The 16,430-nt window shown below is 40.2% G+C and overlaps 1 protein-coding gene across 1 annotated transcript in view; it reads left to right on the top strand.

The window, feature by feature from the left end:
- Positions 1 to 10,367: 10,367 nt before the first annotated feature.
- Positions 10,368 to 16,430, top strand: part of LOC124162731 (proton-coupled amino acid transporter-like protein pathetic) — a 62,552-nt gene continuing 56,489 nt past the window's right edge. The window contains exon 1 of the mRNA XM_046539350.1: positions 10,368 to 10,520. Within this exon, the coding sequence (XP_046395306.1) occupies positions 10,459 to 10,520 (62 nt within the window). The 5' untranslated portion in view covers positions 10,368 to 10,458. The remainder of the gene's footprint in view (positions 10,521 to 16,430) is intronic.

Here is a 16,430-nt window from a genome sequence, read left to right as displayed (position 1 = left end):
TAAGTCCTTCAGCACCGAATCCCTTACGCTCGATGCATATTCAAGGTGCGTTCGGACGAGTGTGAAGTTGCACCTTTCTTTTACTTTCTCATTCGAACAATACAACAAATCCGAAAATCTTCCTACAATACGCTTGACGAATCCTAATTTCTTCAGGGTTATGCCGCAAATATTTCTTATATGTGATCCCCACCGTAGGTTCGAGGTTATCGTAACTCCTAGGTACATCACTTCGCAAGGGGGCGCCCTAGCATTTGAATTTCCCAATTTAACGGCTCACGAAGGCCTCTAGCCGCAGCGCCGGGACACGGAGACCGAAGCCGAAGCGCCTCGGGAGAGAGAAAGGGGGGAAAAAGGCATCTCCCCTCCCAACTTCACCCGAGACGACTCCGGGGAGAAATTTGATACTATTGAAAAATATGATACGGGTCGCTAGATCAGGGGTCTCATTAGGAGTTGATACGTGACACCTAAATGCCGTCGAGCCAATTAAAAATAGCAGAAGCCAATTTATGGGGGCCGTGTTCCTCTCTCAGGGCCGTATCCAGAAACCTCACTACTGCTAGATACATCATCAGATAATGACGTAGCTACTATAGCGGCCGAGCGCCGCTACGATCACCCGCTGCAAAGTCTAGTGAGGTCCATGGCATGCTACTCGCTACAAGTAATATGGCCGCCGGGTTTCGTCTGCTTATCGTCTCGCATTTATTTTTAATAATTATTGACGTTTAAAAGGCTATAATCTCGTGATAACCATTTATTATTACATAAAAATATAGTAGGAATGCTTCAATAACCGGCTTTAATGGTAGTGAGTAAATATTTAACCTAATTTAACTACCAGTAAATAAGGTCAACAATACCGTGATGAAACCTCATCGGCTTCACCGTTTTAATTGAAATTTACTTCTGAACGGGTCCTGTCATGCATTGAAAACCATTTATAATTAAAGAAAAACAAATTAGGGACATAGAGTAATGTCTCGCCTTGATGCTTGTGAAATACTTTTTTACATAAAATAACTACTGTCAAAACCACGGATCACGCAGTAAGTATTAGATCTCATTGAAGAAAGAAGAAAATACAAGGCTGCGAAAACGGAGGAAGGACAGAATTGTTACAAGAGACATGTCGAAAAGCGCGGAAGGCTAGAGAAACGTGGATGAAAAGTATTTGTGAAGACGTACAAAACAATCTTAAACATGGAAAAGTAGAGGCCGCCTATAGAATAGTGAGGAACCACTTTAAGGAAAGGGGCGTAAGATGTAATACCTTTAGGGACAAAAACGGAGAACTAATGATTGAAAACGAAGAAAAAGGGAAAAAATGGAAGGAATATCTGGAAGATTTGTACAAAGGAAGCAGCTTAAGAACGAATGCTATCGAGAACGAGAGGGAAGTGGATGCCGATGACATGGGAGCCCCAATTTTAAGATCAGAATTTGATGCGGCTGTAAGAGACCTTAGGATAAATAAAGCGTCTGGCATTGATGATATTCCCGCAGAGCTAATTAAAAATGCAGGAGAGAAGACGTTGAAACAGCTATACAAAATCATAAGTGAAATGTATTCCACAGGTGAGATACCAAAGGACTTCGAGAGGAACATTATAATCCCTATTCCTAAGAATAAAAGAGCGGAGAAGTGCGAAGATTTTAGGACCCTAAGCCTTACTACACATGCGTCGAAGATTCTGACAAGGATCATCTATAGAAGAATAGAACGAAAAGCATAAGAGTTCTTGGATGAGGACTAATTTGGATTCAGAAAAAACAATGGCACAAGGGAAGCAATATTGGTCCTTAGACTGTTCATACCGAAGAGAATGGAAAAGAACAAGCCAACGTTCGTTGCGTTCGTAGACATTTGACAACGTGGATTGGAGCAAAATGCTTGGAATCTTAAAGGAAATTGGGGTTCTTTAAAATGACAGAAGAATCATTCACAGTTTATACAAAAACCAAGTAGCGGTGATAAAATCAGGGCCCAACTGTGAAGAAGCAAGAATTAGGAAAGGAATGCGACAAGGCTGTACATTGTCACCCATAATTTTCAACGTTTACATTGAGAAACCCATTAATGAAATCAAAGAAAAGGCATTGGGAGTGAATATCCATGGAGAAAAAATTAGCATGCTAAGATTTGCCGATGAAATAGCTGTTATAGCAGAATCAGAGAAGGATTTGAAAAATATTCTGGTTAATATGGGTAGGGTAATGAGTAAATATCACCTGAAAATAAGCACGAAGAAAACCAAGGTCTTAGTATGCAGCAGAAGAAAAGAAGTCAAGACTAAGGGCCGTATTCTTAGTCGACCCTGTAGGGTCAACCGACCCTGGATACGTCATCAGCCCCTACATAAACCGATCTCGCCCTACATACGCCAAATCAAGCCCTACATATGGCCGTTTTTGGAACTAAACGGGCCCTACTTGATGTAGGGTACCCGAACCAACCCTACACCCTACAAAAACATGGCGGCCAAATATCGTCTGCTGATCACTTCGATTAAAGAATCTACGTTACGATGGATATTAAGGGAGACGACCTCACACAAGCCATTTTAAAATGTACAGTAACACAGCGGAAATGTAATAACACTACCACTTTATAACCACCAAGTTAAATAAATTATAAAATTGACTGAACTACTAAGAACAATATAGCGGTATACATCACCTTGTTTCTACGAATATATAATAATATTTTTCACGTTTGGCACTCGGTATACTTTTGGGAAACCAATACTTCGTTTACGTATAACCATAGAAAACGTATTTTCATGCCACTATTTGCCACATAATAAACTTAACAACGGAAGGTGAAAACGAGTGACGAACCTTGATGATGCAACGTAAGTTCCCACGTCAATGCTCATATTTGCTCCGTACTTATTACTATCTTGTACAGACCGCTTTTGAAGTAATTTAAAGACAATTACGTTCTACTTTTGGCCCGATATGAGAGTATTTGTAGCGGTAATTAAGGTGCCGACACGACCTGGCGGACGACACCTATTGTTTATTTACCTTGAGCCGTTACCCTAACAATACGCCCGAAAATTATCGGACGTCTTTTCTTAGTTTCATGGTTAGTTCCCAACACGCCACCAGAGTGGAAAATTGGCGCTGCGCCATCATCTACGTCATTTCAGAGAACTTGGCGACGGAATTGCCCACCGACCACTTATGTAGGGTCGACTGAGAAACGCATGTAGGAGCCTCTTGTTATGTAGGGGCGGATATGTAGGGTCGACTAAGAATACGGCCCTAAAATTAAAATAGGGAAGCAAAAACTGATAGAGGTGCATGAATTCAGTTATTTGGGAAGCAAGATAACTAGTGACGGGAGATGTAAGAAAGAAGTTATCAGCAGAATAGCTCAGGCGAAGAGAGCATTCCACCGAAAGAGAGACCTGATTACAGTGGGAAACTTAAATATGGAAGTAAAGGAACAATTTATCAGAACCTACATCTGGAATATGCTCCTATACGGAAGTGAGGCATGGACTATGAACGCAGCGGAGAAAGCAAGGATAGAGACCTTCGAAATGTGGTGCTACAGAAGAATGGTGAAGATCAAATGGATTGACTGAGTTTTTTTTACTTTTACTTACTAAAGCTAGCTAGCTTTTATGGCTTTATTTTTAATTAAAAATCCCGGAGAGTATTAAATTCCGCTCCAGCTTCGCGCCCGGAGAGCGTCATGTAAGCAGAGTACGAGGGAGAGGCTCACTCGTGACGGCCTTCTCGTATGGTCCACCTCTTCGGTGTTGGGTCCGATGGGCGTGATGTGTACGAACGAACGTGAATGAGAAGGACGCTGAGAACGGGAGTATTTCTTGTCGAGTGCCCACATTGAATTGGTGTATTCCTCCGACCCAATCGGTAACATGATCACAAAAATATTACTGTGGTAATTAGGCGAAGAGAGCATTCCACCAAAAGAGAGACCTGCTTACAGCGGGAAACTTAAATATGGAAGTAAAGAAACAATTCATAAGAACCTACATCTGGAGTATGCTCCTATACGGAAGTGAGGCATGGACAATGACCGCAGCGGAGAAAGCAAGGATAGAGGCCTTTGAAATGTGGTGCTACACAAGAATGATGAAAATCAAATGGATCGACCGAGTTAGTAACGAGGAAGTCCTAAGAAGAGTAGGAGAGAAGAGAAGCCTCATGAAAACCTTAATAAGAAGACGGAACAACCTTATAGGCCACATCTTGAGACATGATGGCCTATTGAAGACAATCGTCGAGGGACAAGTGGAAGGCAAGAACGGAAAAGGAAGACCTCGAGCAAAATATATGGAACAAATAAAGAAGGATGTGAAAGAGAAGAAATACGTAGGTGTGAAAAGATAAGCTGATAGGAGAACTGAGTGGAGAGCTGCGTCAAACCAATCCTAGGATTGTTGACCAGTGATGATGATGATGATGAACTACTGTCAACACAACTATGTTGAAACCTCTTCGGCTTTGCCATTCTAATAGCTATTAACGTTGTTATAGACCGTGGCTTGCCTTGAAAACCATATTATATATATATGAGTGCCAACATAAAGTTGCAATCACCAGTTTTGTGCCTCTGACATCCACAATTCGCGTAAAATACTCAAAGCAACAAAGCCGTCTTCCAGTCAGCTACATCCATACTCAGTTAATGCTAGTTTAAGTAATGTCAGTTCCGAGCCATGGAAAATCATGTTAAATTACGTGAAAACTTATCTATAATGATTTATGCTGTCACTAAAATGATGAGTTTAAGTTTAAGGGAAGGATCGATGAAAATGGCATATTGCTTCTCAGTTCGTTCACAACAGCACATGATATTCATAGCATAATGAATGTCACGTATATCTTTGGACGTTAAAATACAATACATGTATCTATTATACTACGGCAATGTCTAATATATCCAACTACACCAATACGATCGACAGATGTACGAGAAGGTATATTTTTCATTACGCCGGGCGTAAATAATATCATTTGTCAGGCGCCCCCTTAATACCATTCACAGCATAAACATAATTAAAGTTGGACGAACTCTTCAAAAAATGTACCGACATGCATAAGCTCTGATTAAGTTCGAGTCCCCACTCTTAGCTCCGCAAATAAACGTTGTTTAAATACGATGATAGAATTTCATAGTAAGAGTGATTACTAATTTTGCGATGGATGACAGCGTCGTCAGCAAATAAACGTATTTTCGTGTTAATTCGGTAGCAGAGATCATTAATGCATATAAAGAACAAAAGTGGTCCGATTATGTTTCCTTGTGAAACACCTAAGTCACTTTCACTAGACATCGGCGGATTTGGGCGCATTGGGCCATAGTTTATCCAATTTCTATTGTGTTTCTAACTGCAAATTTAACAATAAAAATGTATAAACTTTATTCCAACAACTTGTTAGTGAGAAGCAGTGAAATGAAAAAAAAATTTTAAATGACAATAAGCTTAACTTGGGTACCCTCCTCCCCAGACGCTTAAAAATTGGCTAGATTTTTAATACAAATAGTAATTAATTTTATATATTATTTTAATTTAATATAAAAGTTATAAATATGTAAATTTTTATCAAATATTTCCATATTTATAACTTTTATATTAAAATAAAGAGTATATTTCATGGAGTAATTGTTGCATGTACTTTTTAATCCAAAATATGATAAGATTGTTTGCCTGTAAGGTACCCCGCAGAAAAAATCCTGGATCCGCCCTTGTATATAGAAACATGAATTTTATTAAAAAAAGGGAAATGTATTGTGCTTTACAACATTTGAAGAAATCAGCCTGCTATATAAAACAGATTAATATTCAGACTAAAACAGAATAAAGCGTCTGGTCAAAGGCAGAAAAATTCTGATACGCTCACGGTCGCGTCGGGTCAAAACATCGATTGCAGCGAAACGAAGGAATACTTTGAAAATCCAACTTTACTCAGCGGTAGAGTTTCAAGAAATAAAAGACAAGAAAAAACCCCAATTTTGTACGAAGTTTATTTATTTAAAAATCACATAAGAAAATCCAGTCGGGTCAATATGACCCGACCAATTAAAGGTTAACATACTTATTCCCTGATAGTGTAAAGGTGCGAAATATTTGCTCGGATAACCTTTATTTGACGCGCCGTAGACGCGTTTCAGCCGTCCCGGTGAACCAAGTTCACCACTACCAGCCAGTTTACAATAACAATAATTATTGAGCGCATATGTTTGTGTTGTGAGTATAGAGTGTTGTTTGTGCTAGCAGAAACTTAAACTCTAAATTGATGCCTTTTGAAAATATTGAAAATCATAACAGAATATTCCATTTTTTTATAGTTATTATAATTTTTCCTCTTCTTTTGGTTTTATTAAATAATTTTATTAAATGATTTTATTATTTTTCCCGTTGCAAGTAGAAAATTTTCGCATTTACATTTTATAAATTATTATTCTTTTGAATATTTTCCCTTTTTTTTCAATATATATTCTTTTTTTGGTTGGGACATATTCAACAAACATTTTAATCAAGATAATTCACCAAGATACCGTTTTGCTATTTAAGTCTCCCTCTCGTCTGGGATCTTGGCACAGACCAGTATAGCTATATTCAGGACAAATCATAGATAATAGTTTTCAGAAAGTGGGAGAATACGAAAGTCCCGAGTTTTCACATGAAGTGTCGCGGCCGTGATCTCGGCCACTCGCGAAGCGGTCGTGATGCATAAGAGAAACTGCTACAACGAGAATACTTAGTAGCAGCATACAGCGTCCGGCCGCAATGCCTGGACGCAGTTGCGAGACGCACAAGTGGTACTCCAGACAAATAGGAAGCAGAAAATGTTTTGAATTCTCACCTTTGGTACCTACATTGTAATTCGTAACCTACTTCCAACTCCTCCAATGGCAATATCCAACATTCTACCACCCCTTCTTCCACTCATCCTATTCATCTGCCATTCCTCCTTGTACACATAAGCAAATTTAGGGGGCGGAGGTTCACAAGGAGACCTGCCCCCCCAGGCGCTTAAAAAATATACAAGATTTTTAATGCGGTCATCAATACGTTTGTAATTAGCTTTTTTGTAATTAGCATTCCGCAGGTGGGTGTTGCTGGTTCCTGCTTTCCAGGTGGACCTTTAGGGGCCGCAAGAAATTAGCCGCCAGGCCGTGGGTTGAATACCTTTAGGGGCGTTTACACTGTGTAACATGCTATATAAAACAAGTTACAGATAACATGTTTTACGAAAAAGTTACAAATCCGCGTAAAATGTTACATGTAACATTACGCAGAAGCTTATTTTTTCAAAATGGTCCGATTTGAAAATTCGAGGTCTCAAAATTTTCGAAATGGCGAGAAAACAATTGTAGAAACAAGTTTCAGGTTCGTGCGACACGTCGGATAGCCGTGCGTAGGGCCTTAATGCAATTATTTTAATTTTGAGTTTTTCGACCCGGATAAAACCTTTTCTTAAGTAAACATGATACTTTAGAGTTCTCTGGGCAAAAATTTCAACCGTTTAGTAGTATCTCGATTTCTTCATGCCGTAACGTTGTCTCAAAGGTTCCCGCCGTACACGCCTCCGACTCCCTGCCGCCAGGCGCGCCGCGCGTTTCTTGATTCGCGGCCACTACTTACAATGGGGACTGAAAATGGATGATTATGCGATAAAAAATATCCTCCACACTGAAAATTACAGTGAACGCAGTTCTTCTCTAACCTGCGTATTGTTCGTAAAATTCCACTTTGAAAATTGTATAGTAATCTTTCGCTCCAAACGACCCCTCGCCACGTTGGCTGAGCGTGACGTCAGAGTCCAGTAAACAATACGTTTACGTGGTACCAGTAGACTCTTTGTCCCAGTTTTGGAAATACCTTTGTATATCTCAGTACTTTTTTCTCTGTACAATTTATTTTTTTCAAAGCAATAAATGTTTATTTCATCATCAATCATGTGAAATATTTATACTGAATAGTTTTAAAGAATGTTTGCATTCTGGAAGATGCACAGTCTTTACACATATCACTTATTACTTTTTAATCCTCCTCATTTACGGAGATTTCCACAGTATAAAATAATTGTTCTCACTTTACGTTCTGGTGTCACATTAGCCCCAACAGTGCATGCGTTTGAATTTATATTCAGATGAACCTATGCAACTACTGAGTCACTGTCTCTCTTCCAGACCATGTAAATGCTAAGTAAATCGGCTTAGAATATGTTCCGTTGTATTTATTCAAAACGTTAACTTCACATATTCCAATATTAAACCCAGTACACATTAAAATCATTGAGTTAATCACAGTAATTAAATGAGATAGAAACCAAGCTCTAGATTACTATCGAACGAGATAGTTGATTTAATTTATGTTTCATTTCCATTTCGCGGAGTGAGCCATTGCACTATATGTACCCCGTAAAGTCTTTGAAACTATTCACAATTTTGTTTCACACACCCTTCAAGTGATGAATCAGTATTGTCTTATCTGTTCGCGGCTCCTTCAATCCGCGGCGAGAAATCTTCAATGCCCGAGAAGAAATAAGCAACCATGAATTAATCTACCTTCAGAATTTTCCTAGAATGCGCCTTACGAAGTCGGAGTCAACCATTGCACAATATGTGCCCCGTAAAATCTTTATAACTATTCACAACTGTTTTTTAATCACCCTTCAAGTTATGAATCAGTATTGTCTTATCTGCTTGTTATCGTCGTTACTGTTTATTATTGCCATGGAGCGAATCAGCTTACTCGCATTCTGACGTCACAGGGCGTTCTTGTAGCGCGAAGGAATTAAGTCATTTTCGCGAACTCTGAAGCTGTGTAGCAACAAGAATACTGAGAATTATGAAGTCATATTTTGCATGCGTTAATGACTTTATCGATAAATGACAAAAAATTATTATTTTAAATTTAAGAGAGCACCCCATTAGTCTTCCTCTAGATCTTCCTCTTACATGCTGGCAGAGTGGATCTAGAGCGAGTGATAATGACAAGCCGGGGGCCTTATGATTCACTTGTCAATGCAATTTTATAAAAAGTGCACTTTAAGCGAAAAGAGGGAGGAAAGCTAGGATTTTTCACGTGGTAAATACGTTGAAACAACCGTATGATACCTCGTTATTTTTCCTGTCTAACAATCAAAGTTGACATTTTTTCATTGGGAAAGATTCTTTCACTATACCCGTCTCCACATGTTGGTTCGCACACTATTTGTGACTGAGGAGACTGGCGTGTGATTGCAAGAGTCCTTAGGTGAATGTGAAGCTAGCTTTTGAATTAGTGAAGGTCCCATTAGGCGCCTCAGGCACGGCTATCCGTCGTCGCACGAACCTGAGACTTTTTTATATTTTTTTTCTCGCCATATCGCACATTTGAGACCACGAATTTTTAAATCGGATCATTTTGAAAAAATAAGCGACGGCCTAAAGGTGCGTTTACACTGTGGAACATGTTATATAAACAAGTTACATATAACATGTTTTACGAAAAAGTTACAAATCCGTGTAACAAGTTACGTGTTACATTTTGTTACAAAACAAAAATTCGTGTTACATAACAAGTTTTTGGTTTCCCGCACGAAGCGGGAAAATGTGTAACATGTTACAGGAAAGAGGTGAGGCGCATGGTGGGGACATTGGCGTAGCCAGGAATTTCGTTCGGGCGGGGGTGGGGGGTCCAAAACCAGGGTGAAAAATTTTTGAAAAACAGGGTACTATGTAATGGGTTTTAAACTAATTTTAGTACTTTTCATAATCGGAAAGACTTCATTTGTTAAATAAATATTCTATAAATTCATGATTTTTCAATATGTTGTTTTATTTTTTGAAGGAAAATAATTGTGTTTTTATATTTCGGGGGGGGGGGGGATCCGGACCCCCTCGACCCCCCATGGCTACACCACTGGGTGGGGATAGCCAGTTGACGGGTGAATCCATGATATTTGTGCATTTTTGGCTCCGCTGGACTCTTGTCATAAAACAAATGTTACAAGTGACTTGTTATATATAACATGTTCATGTAACATGTTACACAGTGTAAACGCACCTTAATGTAACATGCTAACCGGATTTGTAACTTTTTCGTAAAACATTTTATCTCTAACTTGTTTTATGTAGCATGCTATACAGTGTAAACGCATCTTTTTCTTTATGGTAATATTCATCGAAACTGCGGTTGCACACTGATCCAGTCCATACAACCTCCTTGATCCATCCAGACCCATCGGAGCCCGAAAAGCCGAAATTTGCGCCTTCCCCATTCGAATTCTCACTTCGGCCGCGAGCGCTTATTATCTCCTTCCTCCCCCACACCCCTCCCCTACATCGCCCGCCACCTCGTGGTCTCCTAGCCATTCTATTCCTGCGGCGAGAGGCGACGCAACACCTTTCGTCGCCTTCGTCTGGCTGACTTGTTGCAGTCGTTGTGTTGTCGCTTGTGTCTCTCCACCGCTGTTGCCACGATGGATTCTCACGGAGAAGGGGACATTGGGATCGAACTAAGTACCATTGGGGACGCTCCCAGGTAAGCACGTGGAATATCGTGTACTCGGTTCATTAAACCGAAGGTTTGTTTGGATATCGATACCTCCACTGCAAAAATGCTCAGCAATCGCCCACCGAATCAAATCCGCTCATCTAGTAGCCCAAAAATACGAATCCGCTCAGCTGGCAGTGTCCGGAGCATAAACGCTCATCTCCTATTCTCTAAGCTTCGGAGGTCAGCGTCATGCTCCGGACACTGCCAGCTGAGCAGATCCATATTGTTGGGCTACTAGATGAGCGGATTTGATTCGGTGGACGATCATTGAGCTTATTTGCAGTGGAGGTATCGATATGTCAGGGTAGATTTCACCTCCGACTCAGCCACAAGCGTTTCAATTTCCCATATTTAAGATAGGGTAAGTACCAGTTCTTTTCGATGGGCCTCCACGAGGTTATTGATGATTTGAGTCAGAAAATATCAGGAGAGGAAGATAATTGAAATAGACTGCAGAATATATCAGAGTTATATGTTGGGGGGCTAGGGGCAGCAATCCTGCCGGGGGTTAGTGGGGTGTGGAATACCCCCCCCCCCCCAGTGAAATGGGGGGATCCCTGTTTGTTTAAATTAGCCTCTGAAAACAGCATTTTTTGTTTTCATTGTCCTCGACTGCAGTTTTCGTACCTTTTTGGTACAAATTACCTGCCATTTAACTTGGGGCGACAATGCCCCCTCAATCCCCGCCAAATCTCCCCCCATGATAGTAACAGAAGTGCCATCAATGCAATTAATCGCCGCACTCGCTAGGACGACCATTTTTTCTTTTGCTCCCTTTTCAGGTGCAGGTTTCTTGGTCCTTGTTTTCTTTTTCGGCATCTAACTAATTTAATACAGCAGCATGGATATGTACTCATTAAATAATTTCGCATTTTTTGCATTGTCGGTGTCAACTCGCATGGAGCAATGCATGACCGGTGAGAGCTCACACCGCCTGGTAGCATGTGCATGTGTTATGGCATTTTTTCGATGACTACGAAGACTTTGCGTACTGCATGCTTCATTTTAGTGTAAACCTACCCTCTGCCAACCACTTCGAAAATGCTCGCAGGGTATTTTGTCCGAAGGCTTCATGCGGGAATTGAATCTCTCGCTCGGCAGCCAAGCGCTCAGGCAACTAAGCTACCACATCCCCCTGAAAAGGATAATACAGGAATGTTAATAGAAAAGAAAGTAAATTACAAAAGTGAATTTTAAGTGGTTTCTTTTCCAGTGCGTTACATAGTTTTCAGCATTACGAAATGGAATGGAACTTGGCAGGGCTAGACTCAGTGTAGAAACGCAAACGGAATGAAAATTGAAAAAAAACTGGGTCATGGCTGTTCGTTTTATTTGACAAAGTATCCCAAGGAATTTGCACTGATCGGAATTATTCGCCTCCTCCAAGGGAATGAATACCTACAAGAGAGTTCAAATTGGCTCCGCAGTAGCCAAAATCCAGGGAATGAATGAGGTCGTTGTTATGGGCGGATTCATTACTTTGCGAGGCGCCTTAAGCCGAGTTTACACTGGAATTTGAAACACGTGTCTCAATCAAAAATTGCAATAATCTCAAAAAGCGCGCATTAGTAGACGAAACGTTTCGCTGTTACAAACAGTTTTTCAGTGTTTGAAACAGAAATTTTTGTTTCCACCATAAGTCGGAAATTATCAAAGGGTGTTGCAAACTTTTGTTTGAAACGCTTGTTTCAGTAACTATGTGCCGTTGAAACATGAAACAGAAACATTTCCCCCGCTACCCCTCCGCGCTTCCAACTCCACTACCACCACTCACGTGATCACTCGTCGCGCCATTTCGTCATCAGGGTAGCGATCAAGGTCGAGAGTGTTTCAAACATTTTCGTGAAACATGGAAATGAAAACCATGGAACAAAAGTTTCAAACTTTTTTCAGAAAAAACTGTTTCAAACGATTGTTTCAAACAAAAGTTTGAAACGTTTTGATTGAAAATCCGGTGTAAACGCGGCTTAAGGTCCGTTTCACATGGACCCGAACGGTCCTTATTACGCGCGCGGATAACGTTCCATTGACGTTAATGAAATCTTTCGCAGGAATGCTGACCGTCCGCACGCGATGGAGCCATCCGCGTGCCCCCTCCGCCCCGCGGATCATCCGCGCGCGCCACAGAGGCAGGGTTATGCTTAGACTTGAACACGGACGGCTGATGCGGACCAAGTACATTTGTCAGTAGAATTAGAGCGAGCTTGGAGATAACAGTGCGAGTGCGTCTTTTCGCAATGGATAAACTAATTGACACTGAGAAAATAATTTAAAAAATTATATTCATCAGCGCGTAGAGAAGTAAATATGGTTCATTGATTACGTGAGGTGATTTTGGCGATTTTTGGATCCCCCCCCCCCCCCATTATAGTGAAATATCGTGATATTTGCCTCGACCCCCTCCCGCCTTCCTCTAATCTCACGTGAGATCGTTCAAAATGCGTATTTTCAGCGTAAATACCTTTAATATATGCTTCATTACGTTGAATTTATTAAATAAAACAGATTTTTAATCATTTTTATGTAAGATTAATTAAACTTTCGTCAGGTGCAATATTGGCATTGCTACGTTCAGGCGCAATGTGCCTGACAGACACAGGTGTGGAATAACATTATTTACCCTTTGCATGGCTCAGTGGTAGACCTTTAAAGTTTAAATTACCATTATTAGGGTAGTCGAACACTTATATGATGTCTTTCGTGCAATGCATAGACTCCTTTACATGCCGTCATATGCCCCCAGACTGATCCAGCAAGGTGCCATTTAATGTGCTCTTTAGGCTATAGGTGCATTTGATTATCCACTCGATGTCAGCACAGAACAGAGACTCACTCGTATCCCTTGGCAACGAAGTTTTTATGTATTTCTTGTAACAATTAACTTCACCTAACTCTGTTGAGAAAAAAATCATTTGTAAACCTTGGCTTCTCACCACCTCATATACAATGTATTTTAGTATGTGAATTTTATAAGATGTTTTTTTATTTTGCTATCATATTCATCTAATAATGCTTTTATTTTGCCTTTTTGTGCAATTATTTTGTTAAATTATTCTGAATAATCCGACCATGATCTGCCGGCATAAATGCGAAAATTTTAAGTCTGCAGAGAGCGTGTCAAAATAAAGTTACTAAGTATAAAGGCCGTTTTACACGGGGCACGAAATTGCGCAGGTTCGGACTGAATTAATTATTGAAATGGCGTGGAATTGCGCGAATGCATGAACGAAATTATAGCAGGGGCTGTTTGGCCATCTCACGTCCACGCATTCTCGCATGCGTTCTCGCATTTCATCGCTTTGCACGACGCAATTTTGACTGTGCCTTCTCTCACACGTCAGATTGTGCAAGTACGTGCCCCTTGTAAAACGGCTTTAAGCACAGAGGGCCTATGTCGCATGGTGGCGCGGAGAAATGAAAAAAAAACCTCGCGCTATTCCTACCAGATCCATTGCCTCCCACGGAAGGTTAGCTGTAGGTAGCCGTTGAGGCTAGTATTTAACCCTGGAACCGTACACCCGAGCACTCAGTGCCCCAGGGAACTTAAGCTTTGCCGTGAACTTGATTTGGCAACACTGGTCGCAGCCAGCTGTGACTTTGCTGTGACCGTGGCACATCGCTTTCCTTTTCTAAAGCGTTGTTAGGTCACTGAGTACCCCAGTGTACGGTTAGTGTTTTTCTTCAAGTCTGTACATTTCGTTTTCGCAGTTTTAATTGAATTTCACCAAAGTGCATTAGTTACGGATAGACTACGAACTGAGGAAGACATTTTAAGTGAGTTAGCTCGTTCCTCTGAGCCTGAGAATTTTGAAGACAAGCCAGAAAGTGAAAATGAAGAAGACATTTTGGAAGACGATGATATTATATCAGACTTTTTACACCCGACGCATCTGCTCTGATTACTAAGATCACAGTCAACCATCAAATTTTACGCGGTTTACTGTGGAAAAAATTGAGCGATACTTGCCAGGACCTCCCCCCCCTTACGCCACGTGAGATTGGGTGTGAATTGGCTCGACCCCCTCCTCCCCTTAACACCTCACGTAATTAATCGATGATCTCTTAGTGGTATTCAATATCTCTCATTGTCAGCGAAAATACGTCCGAGGTCTGACATGCGTAAACGAGTGGAGTTTTTGCATTTATCAATTAACCTTGGATTAATGAATTTCCCCGATCTTTGTACACTCAAACAATACGACCTTGGGGGAAATCATTCATCTGAGTAACGCAAGGTCGTATAACGTTCAAAAAATCAATATTTATCAATAATGACAAAAAATATACGTTAAGCTGGCGAAATAAATACTCATCGGGGAGCCACCTTAAAAATTACCTCGTATGAAACTTTTCTAGTAATTTCAGGGCGGCGCCACCACCAAAATATGAGCCCTACGAAAACCCCAGTTTCGGAATTGTATTGGGAAATTGATGGAGTCTAGTCCATTTTACACGGGGGTCGTAATTGCGTAGGGTTAGATTTGGATCATTTCTCATTGTGGCGCGAAATTTCGCGGATGCACGGAAGAAATTAGGACGTGTTATTTTTCCATCTAATGTTCATGCATTCTCGTATGCGTTCTAGCAATTCACCGCTTTTCACGACGCTATTTGGACTGCGACCTACGTTGATACGTCAGATTGTGCAATTACGTGCCCTGCCTTCAATCAAGTACAGCGCCGAAGGCGCGAACGTAGAAACTGTAGCGGTGAGCCTATCTTAAGTCAAGCAGTCAGATAACAAAAGTACAAAAAATGACTTGCGCATATGTTCTGATATCGTCTTAATAATGAAACTTAGTTACTAAATAATTAACAGGAGTTTTTAAAATTGTAATTCATAAAAGGGAACATAAATTATTATTATTGTCACTATATATTAATATTTTATTAAAGAAACAATTATTTTTTCATTTTGATTTTTTGCCTTTTTTATGGAACGGCCTTTATATATGTCATCAGAGAATCATGTAATTTAAAGCGATACAAAATGGAATGAAACTCCAGAAACTCAAATCACACAGCTAAATAGAATGAAAATTGAATCGGGCTCGTTTTATTCGATAAATTACGTCCCGAGTGGTGTACGTTTGACACTAAACAGAAGAATTCGACAATCGGGGAGAGTAAATAGGTAAATACATGAGCGCTCAAAATGATCATAATTTTAAGTGTAGGCTGAAGGACACATACAACACACTGCTTACAGGCATTTGGGATTACGTCCTAAGTCTCCCAACAGCATACATACTCCCTCGAGAAGTAAATCTTCTATGAAACTTTCGTGTGTCTAAACCTCCGTATAATCATAGCTTAGAAATATAGTAGGTAATTTTGTTGTTTCAACTTTCAAATTACAAAATAAAAATGATTTTGAGAAAAAAGATTCTTATGTTTTTTCAGCAGCGAATTCATATAACAGTGAGAAAATCAAGAAAGAAAATTCAAAATAAAATACCAGTTTGGTACAACATATATTTTAAAAATTAAAATAAAATTTAAAAATTTTAACATCATTCTTCAATATTTAGTATTTTTTTCGATTGTCTCTTGAATAATTTAATATCTTTTACCTCTGCCCGTAATTGTCGGGGACCCCTATTTTCAGCTCATTTCCAAGCTTAGCCTTTCAACAGCCTAAGACGTCAATCCGACGATTGCTTTGATGTAGCTCTCTACTTCCCTATCATATCTGTTTACATTTTCATATGTACACATCACATGATAGTCTGGAGGAAGAGTTCTCGGGTTTCCAACCGGGTCCAAGGGTTTTTCAGCACCGACGTTTCGAGGGCGAAGTCTGCCATCGTCTTTGGCAGACAAGACGATGGCAGACTTCGCCTTCGAAACGTCGGTGCTGAAAAACCCTTGGACCCGGCTGGAAACCCGAGAACT

This window comes from Ischnura elegans, chromosome 7 (assembly GCF_921293095.1).
Source record: "Ischnura elegans chromosome 7, ioIscEleg1.1, whole genome shotgun sequence".
Taxonomy (NCBI): Eukaryota; Metazoa; Arthropoda; class Insecta; order Odonata; family Coenagrionidae; genus Ischnura; species Ischnura elegans.
The sequence above is the reverse complement of the archived record's forward strand: the minus strand, read 5'-3'. Positions and strand labels throughout refer to the sequence as shown.